The following is a 15,526-nucleotide window of genomic DNA, read 5'->3' as shown; positions in this document are numbered from 1 at the left end:
TAAAACATTAATCCCAGAAACAGGCTCCAAAGACAAGTAATGTCAGGACTCTCCACCAGTGAGCAATCTTCTCAGTGTTTGCTAAGAAAATGACTTGAAATGAATGTAGACCTATAACACCCTAAATGGTCTGGGTCTGGAATACCCTGGGGAGCGCTTTCCCCCATATGTATCAGCCCCACCCATGTGAGTTAAGATGAAGCCAAGTCACTGCTTCAAGTTCCATCACTCTCAGCAATGAAGTTGCCCTCTACTAAGAACAGAGCATGTTTAGTGGTGGGCAAGCATTATGGAACTCCCTCCCCAAAAGAAATCCAACAGACCTGTTCTGCTGCAGTCTTGAGATGATGGGAGAAAACGTATCTCATCTCTTCCTCCAAGCCTTTTCTTACCTCTCGGCTTATCATCCTTCTCTCTGTGTTGTTGCTATCAGTTTTATCAGCTGTTTTATGAAGTGGATGGTGTTTGGTTAATTTTATTGTAGGTTCATGATATCTTTTTATTGGGGGGATGTTGTTCTGCTGCTTTTTAGTAAGTTCACTTTTTGAGTGCAAAAAAGCAGCATATACATTGAAATAAATAAGTAGATAAAACCTTCTTGAAAATAAGCAAATACATAAGCAACCCTGATTGATACATCCTCTGTGCTTTACCTTTACAATTACATTTCAGACACTGACTCAGTTGTTATTCCTTCCTAGTTGTTGATTTTCCAGATGCTATATAAAATAACTTCAGACAAACACAATATTCAGGTTACAGAAAGACAGCTTCATTTTCCACAAATGATAAGGCTATGAAGACAAAGATTGTTTCGTTTTATTTAGCAGTGTGGTTGTAGCAATTGATGGCTTCTGCTGAGATTGTGGGACATTTTACATGTCCAGCAGTTAATCTCTAAACTGGCTTTTCTCAGGACGCAAACTTGCCCAGAAGTGATTCCCTCTGAGCTTGGAATCAGCCTTCTGCATGCTCCTAGCTGTGGACACTGGGTGTAGTTTTTGAGTGGTGAGAGGGAAAGACACTCTGCATAGGTATTTGGTTACATGTTCCAGAGTTTAGCACTGGCAGTTGAAATCAGGTTCTGGGGACTCTGCCCTAGATAATGGGACATAGCATAAATTTAGCCCTGTCTACCACACAAGACTACATTTGGCCTCACCGTCCATGCTAGACCAAGACCAAGAGCCTCAAGGCGCTGCAAAAACACATGCAAAAAGGTGGATTCTTCCTTAGAAATGTCAGTCATAGATCCTAATGCAACTAGTTTCCCTGAAATATCAGGGAAATGACTGAGGGGTGGTGAGCCTGCACATCACTCTTCACCCCTAATGTGGCACATTCTCTAGCCAAAGATGGCATGTTCTCTACAGCTCTTTTTGCCTTTAGGCTGTAGTTAAGAGCCCAGTTAACGTTCCAGAGGGGGGCAGATTGGGCCCAGTAGGAACTTCCAGTTGTTGACTCCTATTCTAAGGACAGAAGACACATGAAATGGGTAGTTTGGATCAAACATATCTAAACCCTGCATATTACGTTACACATTGCAATGATCCAGATGAGATATATACGACTTTTTGCTAGTGAGGAGCCATCAGAAAAATCGTGGCAGCACTAGTGTTGGGGTCTGGAATGTGGTCACCTTTTGGTGCATGCAAGCTTTATATTTAAATTTCAGTTGGGTTTGTAGTCCATAAAACATGGACTGAAGGTTTGGATCATGACTTCAATCTATCAAAACAACTTTTCTTGCCTTTGTTACTGCATTCTAAATAATGTATCATGTCTGTTGCCCTCCTCCAAACTGACCTCTCATAATCATATCACCATAGCCAAGTAGATGATATTCCACAAATAGGAGCCCTAATCACAGGCTGGCTCTACCATTAGGCAGAGTGAGATGACTGCCTTGGGCTCCAGCAGATGCTGGGGAGGGACAGTGGTGGCAGCCTCCAAGCTGTTCCCCCTGAACTCCTGGACTGTTGCTCTCTTGTTTTTGGGCAGAGCTGTGTATGTCACACAACTGTCCTGGACCAGTCCAGTTTCTGTACATGGACTGGGGAAGGGATGCTGTCCTTCACCTCAGGCAGCAAAATGTCTTAGGTGGTCGTGTGTGTGTGTGTGTGTGTGTGCATGCGCGCGCGCGCGCGCGCGTGTGTGGGTGTGCATATCAGTATTCATGGTGCTTTACAGGGTATCAAAGGACAGTCCCCTGCCCTGAGGGGCTTATAAGCTAAAATTCAACAAGGTGGTAGTGGGGACAACAGAGGAAGGGGAGAGAAAGGAAAGCAGGGTTAAAGATGGGAAGAATGTGCAATTATTTCAGGTACGCACCCTTGGGCCTAGTTATAGGCTTGATTACAGTACAGTGTGGAAACTACAGGGTTGTGAGAAAGGTGGGTCTTGAGGAGGGATTTGAATGAAGTAAGAAAGTAGGCATCATGCAAATATTCTGGGATGCAGTACTGAGCATACAAAGCATCAGTGAATAAGGACTGATCAGGTTTTATAAGCACATATGTGGTCTTTGGGTGATCATTTAAAGTTGCAATCCTATACACACTTTCTGGAGAGTCTCACTGACCCCGAGGGGATAGGCTTCTGAATAGATATGCATACTATTGTGCTGTAAAGTTAACTGGCATTTGCCTCTATATTATTCAGACAAATAGAGAGATAATTCTAAGGAAGAACCTTTGTTTATTCTTTGCCAATATCTGTGTGGTGAGTCTAAATAGCAGCACAGCCAGAAGCAGTGCTGAAGAAAAATTTAAAGGATGAAAAATGCTTCTTGATCTCACTAACTTTGGAAACAACTTCTATATCGATCTCATTTTCCCCTTGGCCTCTTATATTTACTTATATATATTTCTTATTTATAACTCTTATGGATAATTCTTCTATTTATATTTTTAGTATTGAGCTGCTTTGGGGGGAAATTGGGAGTTATTTGCAAACACTACAGTCACATATGATCGCAGGCTTTTAGTGTGGAGTGTTTCTGCTGATTAATAAAACCGTATCTCTTTGCCCCGGGGTTTTCCTGATTGCTAAGCATTGCCAGCTACTCTTGGTTATTTTAATGCAATATTCTATTGTTTTATTAGTGTGATTGTATTTCATAATGACTTTTTGTGACCCACTGAGATATTTGAAAAAATGAAAAGTGGCAAAGAAATTTTCTGAAATAAACGTGGAGGCAAGAGGTGAAACTGGGCCTCCACAGCTGCATCATTGATGCCAAGGCTTTCAGCCCAAGAAAGCTGAGAGAACTGAAACCCCAAAGGGCCTTAAACTACTTGAATATGATTAAGCCCTAGCTGAGCTCCGTTTCTTTGGATTTCATCCTAGGGATACAATCCAGAGAAAGTGAAGTACACTTAAATGCCACTGAAATCAATGGAATAAGATCTACTTTATCAAGTCCTGGACACATGCAAATCAGTCTGCATTAAATATCACTGCGCTGAGACTATATTACTGCTCTTGCGTAACTGTTAAAGCTCATTAATAGTTAAATCTCAACAGTTAGACATTTATGTTGCATTGTAAAATCCCATGGTGTTGGTAGAGCTGCACATGTGTGCTGAATTCTAAACTATGGTTCAGAATGCAAATGTAAAACCAGCATTGGTTTAAGCCAATAAGCACAAATGTCAATCATTCCATAGGTTTCCAAACTTTTTTTAGTAACAATATTGAGGGCTGCTTCATACATTTCATTTTAAAGTGCATCCATTCAACATTTTGTAGGCATACCTAAAAACATAATGCATGCATGGGACTAGTTCATGTTTTTCAGCTCAGAATATCACATAGCTACGCATGCCAGGGCCAGAGGACTTGGCCACAGCTTCCCACCTCATGTACACACACTGGCAAACTCAAATTTGCCATTGTAGTAAGAAGGGGCCCTCGCCACCATTGCAATATTTCTTTGGCAGGGAACAGCGAATTGGTTCTGACCTCTGGGCTTGGATCCAAAGGAGCATATAGTGTGTGGGGGGTGGAGAGGTGGGGGGGGTGGAGAGGTGGGGGACTGTGCCATGGGTCTTCTGAACCACCTCCTTCAAATTGCAGCACCCTCTGCCAGTCAAGAAGCTGCCCTCCAAATGTTTATTCTTGGGAACATCTGCCCAAGAAGCTCTAGGGGAGGGGAAAAATTCAGGGCAGCTCAGTGCTGAGGTGGATGCGATTTTCTCTTGCTTCCCAAAGAGCTCTTTGGATCTCAGCCTTGCTCCAGGAGTAAAACTCCCATTGATTCCTATTCATTACCATCATAAACACCTAATCCCTACCTATATGACTCCAGAAACCCATCATCCCCTAGGAATCATTAATGTAGCACACTGCCCAAGCAACATCGATCGCATAAAGTGGAGCAAAAACCACTTTCACAAAAAAGGGGGTATTTTTTATTATTATTCTTAGCAGTATTCACCTTGAAGGAATATGAGGGAAGCATACACTTTTTTTACAGACAATATATAAACATGTTGTACATAATTAACAATAACTTAGTTCACTAATCCAAAACTGAAGCAAAATTAAAAAAAAACCAAACAGAAAATACTGCCAAATCTTTATGCTGATACTAGTACAAAATAATTTAAATCCTGACTGCGGTTCTTCTAGGCTGCAGTGACTGACAATATATTGCACTTTGTCAACTATGGACCCTGGCCCAGCAAGCACTCCTGATGAGCAGCCTCCTCTCCTAAAAGTGGGGCTTGTGCAGGGCTCAGCCCCGTAAGACAAACAGAGGCTGTGCAGCAGCAGCAGTAGCGCTGGGTGGATTTGCTCCCTAACGTCATAAACTCCCTCATTCACTCACCCTCCCACTCCCAAAGGAATTTGAATTGGTTACAAATCATGTATTGCTGTACCATATTTTTTATCAAGTCCCTCTTCCCTTTCACACACACACCCAAATAAAGGGAAAGGAGTAAATAATTGCCACCTTGGTCAATTGAAAATATGCTTTCTCCCAGGCAGAATTTCTCTTTCATTTGTTTGTTTCGCTTTTGGTATGTGATTATTTCTACTTCTTCACAAAGTGCAGCTATATATGTCTACAGAGACCAGAAAAGGGAGGAAAGTTTTCTTTTGGATGCTTGGTCTTTTGGTCTTTATCAAATAGCTGAATTACATATTTAGGGGAAAAAACAAAATGACGTACACCTTTGTTTTTGCTTTAAGCAGACTTTTGCAGTTAAGATACAATTGGCTTGATTAAAAAAATTAAAGAAAAACAATAAAAAGCTTGTCACAGAGTTAAGCTTATGCGGTTTACATTATCAAACCCCTCTGCTCATAGGGGCATTTTTTTCCATCAGAAATATAGCTAAATATGTACATCATATGTTATACTGGACCTTGTGATCATAACAATCAAGAGAATACACTTCACACTGGCAAGAGCTTTATTTTCAGTTTTTTACGTACAATATGGTTTCAGAATGGGAGACAACTTTTTTTCTCAACACTTGTGATTTTCTTTAAAAATAAAAACATATGTGCTATAGGAAACAACCAGCATACTCCTGTTCTCCCCATTAGCAGATCACCTTCCCTTGCTCAGTTGCTGTTGCCACATCTGAACTACAGGAAGATTCTGAAAATGGCTACCACTCTCTTTGTCTTGTAGATCTTCACATACTTTCTGCACTTCACCTTTTCCCAAATAGGAAACTTGCTATGACATGCATGCCTACAGACTGCAGCTCTGCTTGGACATTATTGGACAGTATAGGAGATTAACTATGTGACATTTCTTGTATCTTTGGCAACACCTGCTAATGAAACAGATAAGACAAAACAAAACCACCACGATGGATCCTTTCAGTGTTGTTCAGCTTAAAAGGGGTTTCTTGCTCCTCCCCTGAACTGGTATTGTATGTTAAACCCAATCCACTGGAGGAAGGCATACGGTTATACAGCAGTATATATACTTTGCATGTCAACGGTCCCAAAGTTTCAAGACTTGGCACCTGCTGTTAAACAATCTCAGAAAAGCAAAGAAAAAAAAAAATCCTTGCCTGAGACCTAGGAGACCAGCTGCTGCCACCACCAACCGGACAGTACTGGGCAGGATGGACCAATAAACTGGATATGTGTAAGCCAGCCCATTATATCCTTAAACTGCCTGTATTCACATATAACAGGCACTCTTGCACAAGAACCACCAGAATGACTGGAGACTGAACAGCAGAAATGCTTAGGGATTATGCCTTGAAGGGAGTGGTTTTCAGATCCCTGGGTCCTAGTACGGGATGGAGATTTTCAGCACAGCAGCCTGAGCTATAGAAGGGCTTGAGTTCGTGCTTTTCTCAGATTGGGAGGGAAGACGGGGGGAAGGAGGCACAGAAGGGAGTAGTGACAGAAGCAGAGGGGGAACCCCACACTGACCAGGAGACCAGGGGGTACAGGACAATGAGCAATTCAAGGTTATGGAGCTAGGTGGATGGAGCAGGTGCAGTCTCATGGAACATGGTGGATGAAGGCTCAGGAAGGGCTGTCTAAAGCAGCCTACCTCGACTGGGCCCCCTCCAGGTGTGTTGGACTACAACTCCCATCATCCCCAGCCAGCTGGTTTAAAGCAATGCAAACAATTATGGGAGGCTGCATGGTGAGTCAGTGCAGAGACTGGCATTGGGAGAAAGCAAGGGAGAGGGGCCATGGGTAGCTAGGGCAATTTGGTAGCTAGGGCAACTACCCTGCTACCATGCCTTACAGCCATCTAGATGCTCAGATAAGTACAATGGGAAAGTCATACTGACTCCCTGTATTTTGCCCTTCAGCCAGTGCAGGACTGTTCCCTGTGGAAAACCTTTTAGCCATTTGTCCAGTGTATCTGTCTTCTTGTAGGATGCTGTGCTTTTGAACAAAGATCTTCACAGTGAAGAAAAGAATGCAGAAATTATGTCAAAATAAGCCGCACCTTGAGGCTGTTGTAACTTATGTCAGAGCTAAATGTTTCCCTTTCTCACACACACACACATCCCAGTTCCTAGTAGATTTTTTACAAAATCTAACAGCAATAAACAGAATCAAAAATGTGGCCATTAACCAATAATAATAATTAAAAAACCTGTATTCTACTAGGATGGGTTTCTTTAAACAAAATAAAAATAAAATAAAAGATCCACAAATACATGCAAGAGTTTTGAAGCTCTTTCTGGAACACAAGAGCAAAATAAATAATGACTTTTTCTGTGTCTGATTTCTTTTCTTAAAAAGTAGATTTTTTATAAAGTTGTCCATTTTTTCCTCCCCCAAAACCAAAGTCTGTGATAGAAATCCAGCATGGGCAGCTACCACTGAGCTTCCTCTGCATCAAGAGGTTGCTAATCTCTTTACAATATTCACAGTAATTAACAAAGAGAAAGGAAAGCTGGCTCCAGCTTCTTCTACTGCTTCAGCCACCTTTACTTTCTGCTGGGACCAGCAGGTTTATCATATCAAACAGGTGAGTTCCTCTTTCTCCTTTTACCTGAGGGGGCAAAGTGCATAACAGGCACCATTAAGCATTTCTGCAGAAGACCCATCATTACAAAGTTTTAGTATAGCACTAGGAGTTGAACCACACTGGAATGAGATCCCCTTTTTCCTTCCTTCCTTCCTTCCTTCCTTCCTTCCTTCCTTCCTTCCTTCCCTACATTCTCTCTTCTGGGCAGAAACTTTCCTTGCTGTCATCTTAGGCAAAGCCCAGTGTTTGAAGTCTGTTAGGATCTTCAGATTCTATCCCATGGCTGTGACCATGCTGGATGGATGTGGATGTCCAAATGAGATGCTGGAAGATGGGTGAATGGGGGTAGGTGTTGGTAGGATGTGTCCGGAGTGGCTGAAAGGTGGCAAGTGCCCCATAGGTGTCATGTGACTAGCAAGGGCAGCAGCACTGAAAGGAGAAGACTTCTCTTGCATGCACTTGGAAAGTTCCTCAAAACACTCAGAGCCTTTCTTGCTCTTCTTGGACTTGTTGGACATTTTCCTATTTCTGGTCTGAATCCCTTCCTTCTTCATGGTCAGAGGCCTGTTCACCTGCAAGAAATGAGAAAATCAGGCTCATGCAAGTAAAATGACCTTCCTGTGCAAAAATAAAAATATTTGAACAGCCCCTGAGTGTTTCCTGGACAGAAATCATTTTCAGGCCAAAAACAAAAAACAACCCCACTCCATGGCTCTCTCTCTCCCTGCAGATTTTGTTTATAAATTTGATTTGTTTAATGAAACCACACTGAAAAACCTCAGACATAAAAAGCAAGCTGGACTGATTTTGGCAACTTCCACTCTTCCTTTCCCTGGCCTTACCCTTTAAACTTCATTTTCACTCTCACACACACACACTTTCAAAAATGCAGTGCACACTGCTCAGATTTGCTTCTAAATCTGGACCAGGGATTTTAAGCAGAAAACTGTCATCTTACACTATTCGTATGTTCAAATATATCAGATGTTTCCCCCTTGAAACTGACCTAGGCTTTTTATAAGCTTTCATTTAAAATAAGAAAGAAAAACCAACAAACTTTTATAAAGATACCCTACTGGGAATTAACCTTTATATTAATCTATTTGAAATGTCCTCTGAATTTTTGGAGAGGCAGAGAACCAAACATGCCCTAGTTATAACCAAGAGTTGTAACTCTATTTTGCCTAAATTACCCATGCTTTAGAAGCCAAGCTAATACATTGTAATGTCACTGAACCCGGCATCACTATGCCAACATAGAATGGCTATGACCTCCCAGGGGAACCTTAAAGAGCTTTTTAAAAAGAAAAAAGACTCTCTGCAATGAATACAGGGGCTAGTGGACGCCATGCAGTTAAGGCATCAATCCCAGCTAAGCAAGCAGGCAAAAAGAAGAACATACGGCAAGCAAATACTCACATTGTGCAATTTATAGTAAAGTCCACAGGCATTACAGACTGGGTCCCCATTTGCATTACGTCGCCATAAGGTGGTGGTGGTTGTCTGGCAATTGGCACAACAAGTTCCTGCTCTCCTGGCTGCTGACTAATTAAAGAGAAAAAGATATGTTGAAGAAGCTGCGCTTTTAGTAGTCAGTGTACAGGCTAATATTAATGTTAAAAAGCAAGATTTTTATTAAATAAATGAGAACTTGCCCCCACAAAAAACAATCGATTTCCCCATTTCTTCCCCACCCTTGTTTTTGCTGGCATTTATACATTCCCTTTAGAAAATACCAACCTGAACACAGTGATATGTGTCCAAGAACCAGTCTGTGAAACAGACTGGTTTCATTTTGTTACTCCTACCCTTCAAACATGTTTGGTAGCTGATATGAGATATTTTGATTTCTGAAAGCATTCAGACCCATAGCTCAAAAGTGAAACTGAATATATGCTCATTGGCATCCCAGCACTTCCTTACTGGTGTGGGAAATCCAAGGTGCATTTTCAGCCTCCGTGCTTGGCCTCTGTCCATCCTGTGCATGTGTAGCTGCTTTTCCAAGAAAATGCATGGGAAATCCCACCTCTGCATAAAAAGAGTTCCATGGGTAAATCAAAATGCACATGGAACTCTGGACATACATGGAGCCTGGTGTTTAAAATTACATGACGACTTGTCTAAGTGTCAAAGTAGATGGGGCAGCCACATGCATGTTATCCATGTGTTTGCCACAGTCACATATAAAGGGAGGAGCTACCCTTTGCATGAAAAGGAACTCTTGGGGAAACAGAGTGAACCCATCTCCTTTGCCTTACCTCACTGCACTCCATTGCTTTAAGCAATTTTCTCCCAGCCTGGCTCACTTCCGGCATCAGAGCCAGACTGGGAGGAAATTGCTTAAAGCAGTGAAGCAGTTCCCTGGCATGCTCCTTTTCATGTAATGCTCCTACATACTCTTGCTTTGTATGTGAATGGGGCAGACACATGGGGGTGCCTGCCTCATGATGTCTAGTTTGGCCTGTAAACCCAGTATCCAGATACAGAAACTTATAGAAAAGTAAACAATTATCCCAAGCCCTCATTGCCCTGAACCCCCTTTTTATTTACTCTTTGTTAACATTTTTATACCAGTCAGTCAGCTTAAGATACATCACAAATCCTAGAATTTCCACACTCTTTTAATGAAGGCATTCTGCCTTTACATGAAGCACAATGTAAATGTAGCCCTGTACAAATGCCAATTATCCACATTTCTGATCATCTACGTCACTTGAATAAACAAGTTTGTACTGTTCTCTTGTCCATGTGTTAAATGCTGCAAGAGTGCTTTTACTGCTAACCAGAACAAAAACAATTCATTTGCTTATAGTTCGTAACTTAAGGGTTTTGTGTATTTAGGCAACAAGTAAGTTCAAACTCATTGCTCTACTTAACACACTGCCCCTAAACACCTGGGCCAACTAATCTACCTGCAAGATAGCTGTAACATCAGGATATGTAATGCTGCACCGGAATAGCACCCTAGGTACTTGTGAAGAAGCTAGTACAGTAAATCTTAGGACTTCAGTGATAGATGGCTGCAGTATTTATCATAGCTTTCGCTTAAACATGCATTTGGCAAGCAACTGTGTATTAAAGCAATGAAAATGAAGCTAGCCCTCATGATTTGCTAAAGATTTAGTAAGCTGAATGAGGATGGACAGACTGAAGTTTTGTACAGCTTAAATATTTATGAACCAAGCCCAGGCTATACTGGTCTATGGCAAAACTCCTGTGGATTCCAATAGGAACTGTTTAATTTTGCTTGGCATTATGGAGGGGGGGAAAAAACCTCTTCTTAGCTCCTCAGCATGAAAGCAAGTAAGTTTTACACTGAAACAAAACAGCATTTTTTCCTAGATTGGCACTTGGCTGAGTGACCCATAACCCTGAAAACAATGGGGTCATTTCAGAAGTTCTTAGAAGTGGGGGGGGAAATGTACCCTCTCGTTTAGGAAAGAATCCTTCATACAAAGGGTTCAAAGGTATCCTGCTCCAGGAAATATTTTCAGTACACACTGTTTGGTGCAGTCTGGTGAGTGTAGTAGGGATATTTGGTGGGCTTTCCCCCCCATATATGAATAAAGCATGGACAATCTGATCCTCAGAAAGTTCAATGAATGTTATAATGCCTTCAAAGCAAATGGGATATGTACCACTTCAGCTCCTTATGGTTTAACCTGTGACATTGATCTAATTTCTACAGGCCCAATTCCCTTCTGGTTTTTGAAGCAGCCACCAAATGGTGCCGTAAGCAACAATCTACACCCCTATATAGGCTAGACCAGGGTTCCATATTTTTTAGACTACAGGAAGCACTTACACAGAGTGCTAATACTACTCTATTTCATCTGGTCTCGGTTTCAAGAAGACTAATGGTTAGGAGCATCCTAAATATGAGGATGAATGGCCCAACCATTTTGACTATGCACAATGAACATTTGATTCTCCAAACTTTTGCTATGTTTCAGCATAAACTAAAAAGCTGGTGATTGTGTTTCTGGTGCTCACCATTTCATCACAAGTCTCACAATGTTTTTCTTTCATGCTAGATCTCAAGAGTAGAGAAGTTGCAAAGATGCATAGACATTTATTTATTTTTACAACTTCGGCTACTTCTTAAGTCCCACTGATTTCATAGGATTAAAGTGTGACTCACTTAGTCTGGATTCAACCTAATATACTTAAATCGCAAGACTCTAGCTGGTAAGCACTTAAAACACAAACACACACACAGCCAAAGTAGAGCAGGACCCTTTAAAAATTCATTATAACTGGAGCTGACCCACCATGAGGGAAAGTAAAGCAGCTGCTTCAGGTAGCAGAATGTGGGGCACCCTTAAGGAGAAAGAAGGAAATAGTCACATCTGACCCCTGGTACACAATCCATCAGGAACTTCTCCTGCACAAGTCCAATTGAAATGAGAGAACACTATGTGCAAGCGCATGGTAGTGGAAGGGGAGGGGTACCACTTGAATGTTTTTGCATCAGGCACCAAAATATCTTGGGCTAGCCCTGATTCCAATTCTATTCCATTAACTGAGCCTGTTTTCAGAAACTCCTTATAAGAAGCAGCCTTATGGCAGGTTCATGTACCCCAGTCTGCTCTGAATGGGTGTTGGCTCTCCAGGATCTCTGGCAGAGATTTTTCACACCACATACAAAATAATCCTTTTTAAAAAAAACAAAAAATAAAGATGGCTGGAATTGAGCCTGTGACCTTCTGCATGCAAAGCATTTGCTCTACCACTGAGCTACAGCCCCTCTCCTACTTAAATCTTGAATGTACTGGGGTTGATCCACATACCTACACGGCAAACACAGCAGAAGCCCAAATGTCTGCCCCTGGTCCCCTCACAGAGTTGTGGAGGCTTGACAGTAGAATTCTCTCACAGCTCTGATCAGCTCAAATGAGAAAGGGGATACCTGGACACAGTAATGGTACCCCAGTAGTAGCTCACCATTGGGAGGGACTTCTGGCTGATTATTAGATGTTGGGGAAGGAAGTAGGAAAGTTCAATGCATCCCCCTGCCCCTACTCTTCCCATCAGCTGACTTGTGCCTTGAAAGGCTTTACTCAGAAGCCCATCACAGCGTTAACCTGTTATTGGCAGGACAGCACTAAGAACCCCTTTCCCCAGAATACTTTTAAAATTTATCTTGTTATTACTAGACAATAGTGGTGGGGGTCTTTCTAGCATTTACGGGTTATAGTATTGATCAGTTCTGAAATTTAGAAGATCCTGCCCACATTCCTGGATCCAACAATAAAAACAAAACACAAACTCTAGAAACTTGCTCCCACAAATGCCCGGATGGTGAGTTAAGAACTTGGAGTCTCCTACCAAACATTTGAAAGCAGAGAGTTTTGTTTGCATATTTGAGATGGTTTATTGATACTAGACTCTGCCGCTTAACACTATGGCCTGTCCCATTTAGTCTGGACATGGAGTTCATCCTGCGAGAGACTATAATGTTACACTGTTGTCTTAACATTTTTCTAGACATGTCAGTCACTTCAGAAGGAAAGCAAGTCATTAAGAAGCTTGCCCTGTTGAAATTCTGACTCACAGCCGAAATCCTCTGTATCCTGTCCCAGCATTAGATCATTAAGGTTGCTCCCTCTGCCTCAGCATTCCCACTCTTGCAAAAAAAAAAAAAAGCCCCCAAAATGGCAAGGAGAGTTTTAGACACTCACCTCCACCCCCATAAATCATATTGCTCTAAAAAAGAAAAATATTTATTATTCTTAGTATTTCTTTTTTAACCAGTATTTGTAAAGTGGAGCGTATTTGCAATTTCAAAACAGACAGCCTGACTGGCATGGCTTGCCTATAGAAACTCTTTAAAGCTTTTAGAGTCAGGAAACAGATACACAAAGTTTCCTTATCTTCAGAGTACAGATATCCGGATAGGAAACTACTACCAGGAGCTTAGAATTTTTTTTTTTTTTAATCACTCAAATGAAAATACAAAGTATAGGTGACTCCATGGAAAAATAATCAACTCTTTAAAAGGGCAATTAGAGGATTGCCCAAAAAGAGGGCTAATGTTAGTTTTGCCATGGAATCTATGACTGCAAAATTACTTTATCAAAATAATTAACTGAGCAGATAGCAACGGCTTTGACTAATCTGATTTTTACATTTAAAAGTGGGTTGTTTTTCACACTTTCTGCTTTGCATCACTTTTTTTGTATTTCTGGGCTGAGAAGCTGTATATGACTAACACTTTCAGTTCCAGCATACTTCTGAACTGTCCAAGAGGTCAAATGAATTAAAGCGGCCCTTTCTGGATAAAAGGGACAAAATACAGCCACAGGAACAAACAGACAGGCATAATTGGTCACATACCTTCAAACAGGCAGAGATTCAGAGAAAATAAATACAGAGAGAGAATGCAAGCATGCAAGCTTGAGACCAGCATACTTGCTAAGTAACTGAGCTACAAACTGAGAAACTCCCTGGCTTGAGCCTTCCCTTTGCTATCAACTCACTAGGTGGTCTTCAGCCTCGGTTCCCTTGCTCAGCCTCAGTTCCCCCTCCCCATCTGTACAATGGGAATAATATAACTGACCCACCTTGCAGGATTGTTGTAAGGGTTACTATAAAATAATGTATTTGAAAAAGCTCTATTCATATGCCAAGTGTGTGTGTGTGTGTGTGTATATATGTATATATATATATATACACACACACATATATACATATCGACATGCTAAATTGCTATCGTTCTATATCTGGGCATGTAAATTGCTATGGGTGGACCCTCTGAAATCCGCCCCTAGGCTATGCTGTGACCTCTGAGTGACTTGGATCTTATGTACAGCACAACGTCTAGATTCCATGAAGGCTCTGAAGCACAGAGGTGGCTCAAGCTGCCCTCTGTCCATCATACTTGTATCTGTGTGTGTGTGTGGTCCCATTAAAACATTTAGCCCCGAACCTGGTAGAGAAAGAGACACCTACCAGTCTCCGTTTAGGTTTAATGAGAGGTCGGTTTTGACCGTTCATTTTGTGGTAGAGCCCGCAGGCGTTACACAGGTAATGCCCGGTACCGTCTCTTCTCCAGAGAGGGGTGGCAGTAGCTCCACAGTTGACACACTCTCTGCCTTCTAAATGGAAACACGAAGAAACCGGATTTCTTTCTTTAAAAACAAATTCACAAAAGCTTTTTGCATTGTCCTTTTAGGCAGATTCCAGAAATCAAAACAGCACATTATTCAATATATTTAAAAATGGGGTAGTGGGGGAGAGAGACATCAGCGACAACATCTGTAGTGCATGCAATAAAGGTCTAAATTCTCCAGGAGATCTTTAGTGTGACAGTTTTCAAACAGCAATTTCTTACACAGTGATCAGAATAGTATGTCTAATAGAACTTGCATCATTTTAATCATAACGTGACAGAAAATATTCTGTTCCACTTTTCTACAGTCTACTGCAGCTCTACAGCCACACTGTATTGTAGGCTGTTCTTTCCTCCCCTCATCCCTCAATAACTCCTAAGAAAAATAAGTAGGAACTCCAACAACTGTATAGATTGCATTACCAATTGAGAACTGTCAACTAGACAAAAATGACAATACCCTCCACCCACAACCCCAAACTTTTTTGTTCCTGTGAATGTTATACTCTCTAAAATAGAGCTGAGAGTTTGCTGAGAGTATTTAGGTCTGATAGATCCTAAATAATTCAACACGGGTTTTTCATATATCATTTGGGAGGAAGAATGCTTCTTAAAGGTGTTCTTGAATCATACAATTTTGTTTCTGCATTTTAGTTTCATAAGAACGTTCTAATTGATGGTGTGCTCTTTGTTGCTAGCTTACTCACATCCATATCTACCGGCTGTACATTGTTATAGATTGCCTGACTCTTAAAAGACTCTGATTGATATATGCCTGTTTGTTCCTTGGGGGGCGGGGGGGGGGCAGGAGAGGTGGGGAGGATATTTACTAAAAGTTTGAGGGCAAGTCTGGTTAATATAGGAAATTCTTTTAGCCTAGTTTATGCAAATCATTCACTATTTAATGCAGAGGAAATACACTTTGGCCAGTAACTCGAGCAGGCCATGCC

At 41.4% G+C, this 15,526-nt stretch overlaps 1 protein-coding gene across 4 annotated transcripts in view; it reads right to left on the bottom strand.

The window, feature by feature from the left end:
• Positions 1 to 3,711: 3,711 nt before the first annotated feature.
• GATA2 (GATA binding protein 2) overlaps positions 3,712 to 15,526 on the bottom strand; it is a 37,838-nt gene continuing 26,023 nt past the window's right edge. For 2 of the 4 annotated variants that reach the window (XM_084840156.1, XM_084840155.1), the window contains exons 4-6: positions 14,417 to 14,595; positions 8,885 to 9,010; positions 3,712 to 8,037 (exon numbers count right to left, since the gene is read on the bottom strand). In XM_084840156.1, coding sequence (XP_084696282.1) covers positions 7,738 to 8,037; positions 8,885 to 9,010; positions 14,417 to 14,595 — 605 coding nt within the window. In that variant the 3' untranslated portion in view covers positions 3,712 to 7,737. Of the gene's footprint in view, positions 8,038 to 8,826; positions 9,011 to 14,416; positions 14,596 to 15,526 lie in introns of those variants that run through there. The other 2 variants (XM_084840157.1, XM_084840158.1) reach the window with 2 other exon arrangements.

Source organism: Heloderma suspectum, chromosome 2 (genome assembly GCF_057233095.1).
Source record: "Heloderma suspectum isolate Gila_16-S chromosome 2, 16-S_ref, whole genome shotgun sequence".
Taxonomy (NCBI): Eukaryota; Metazoa; Chordata; class Lepidosauria; order Squamata; family Helodermatidae; genus Heloderma; species Heloderma suspectum.
This window is presented reverse-complemented; position numbering and strand designations above follow the sequence as displayed.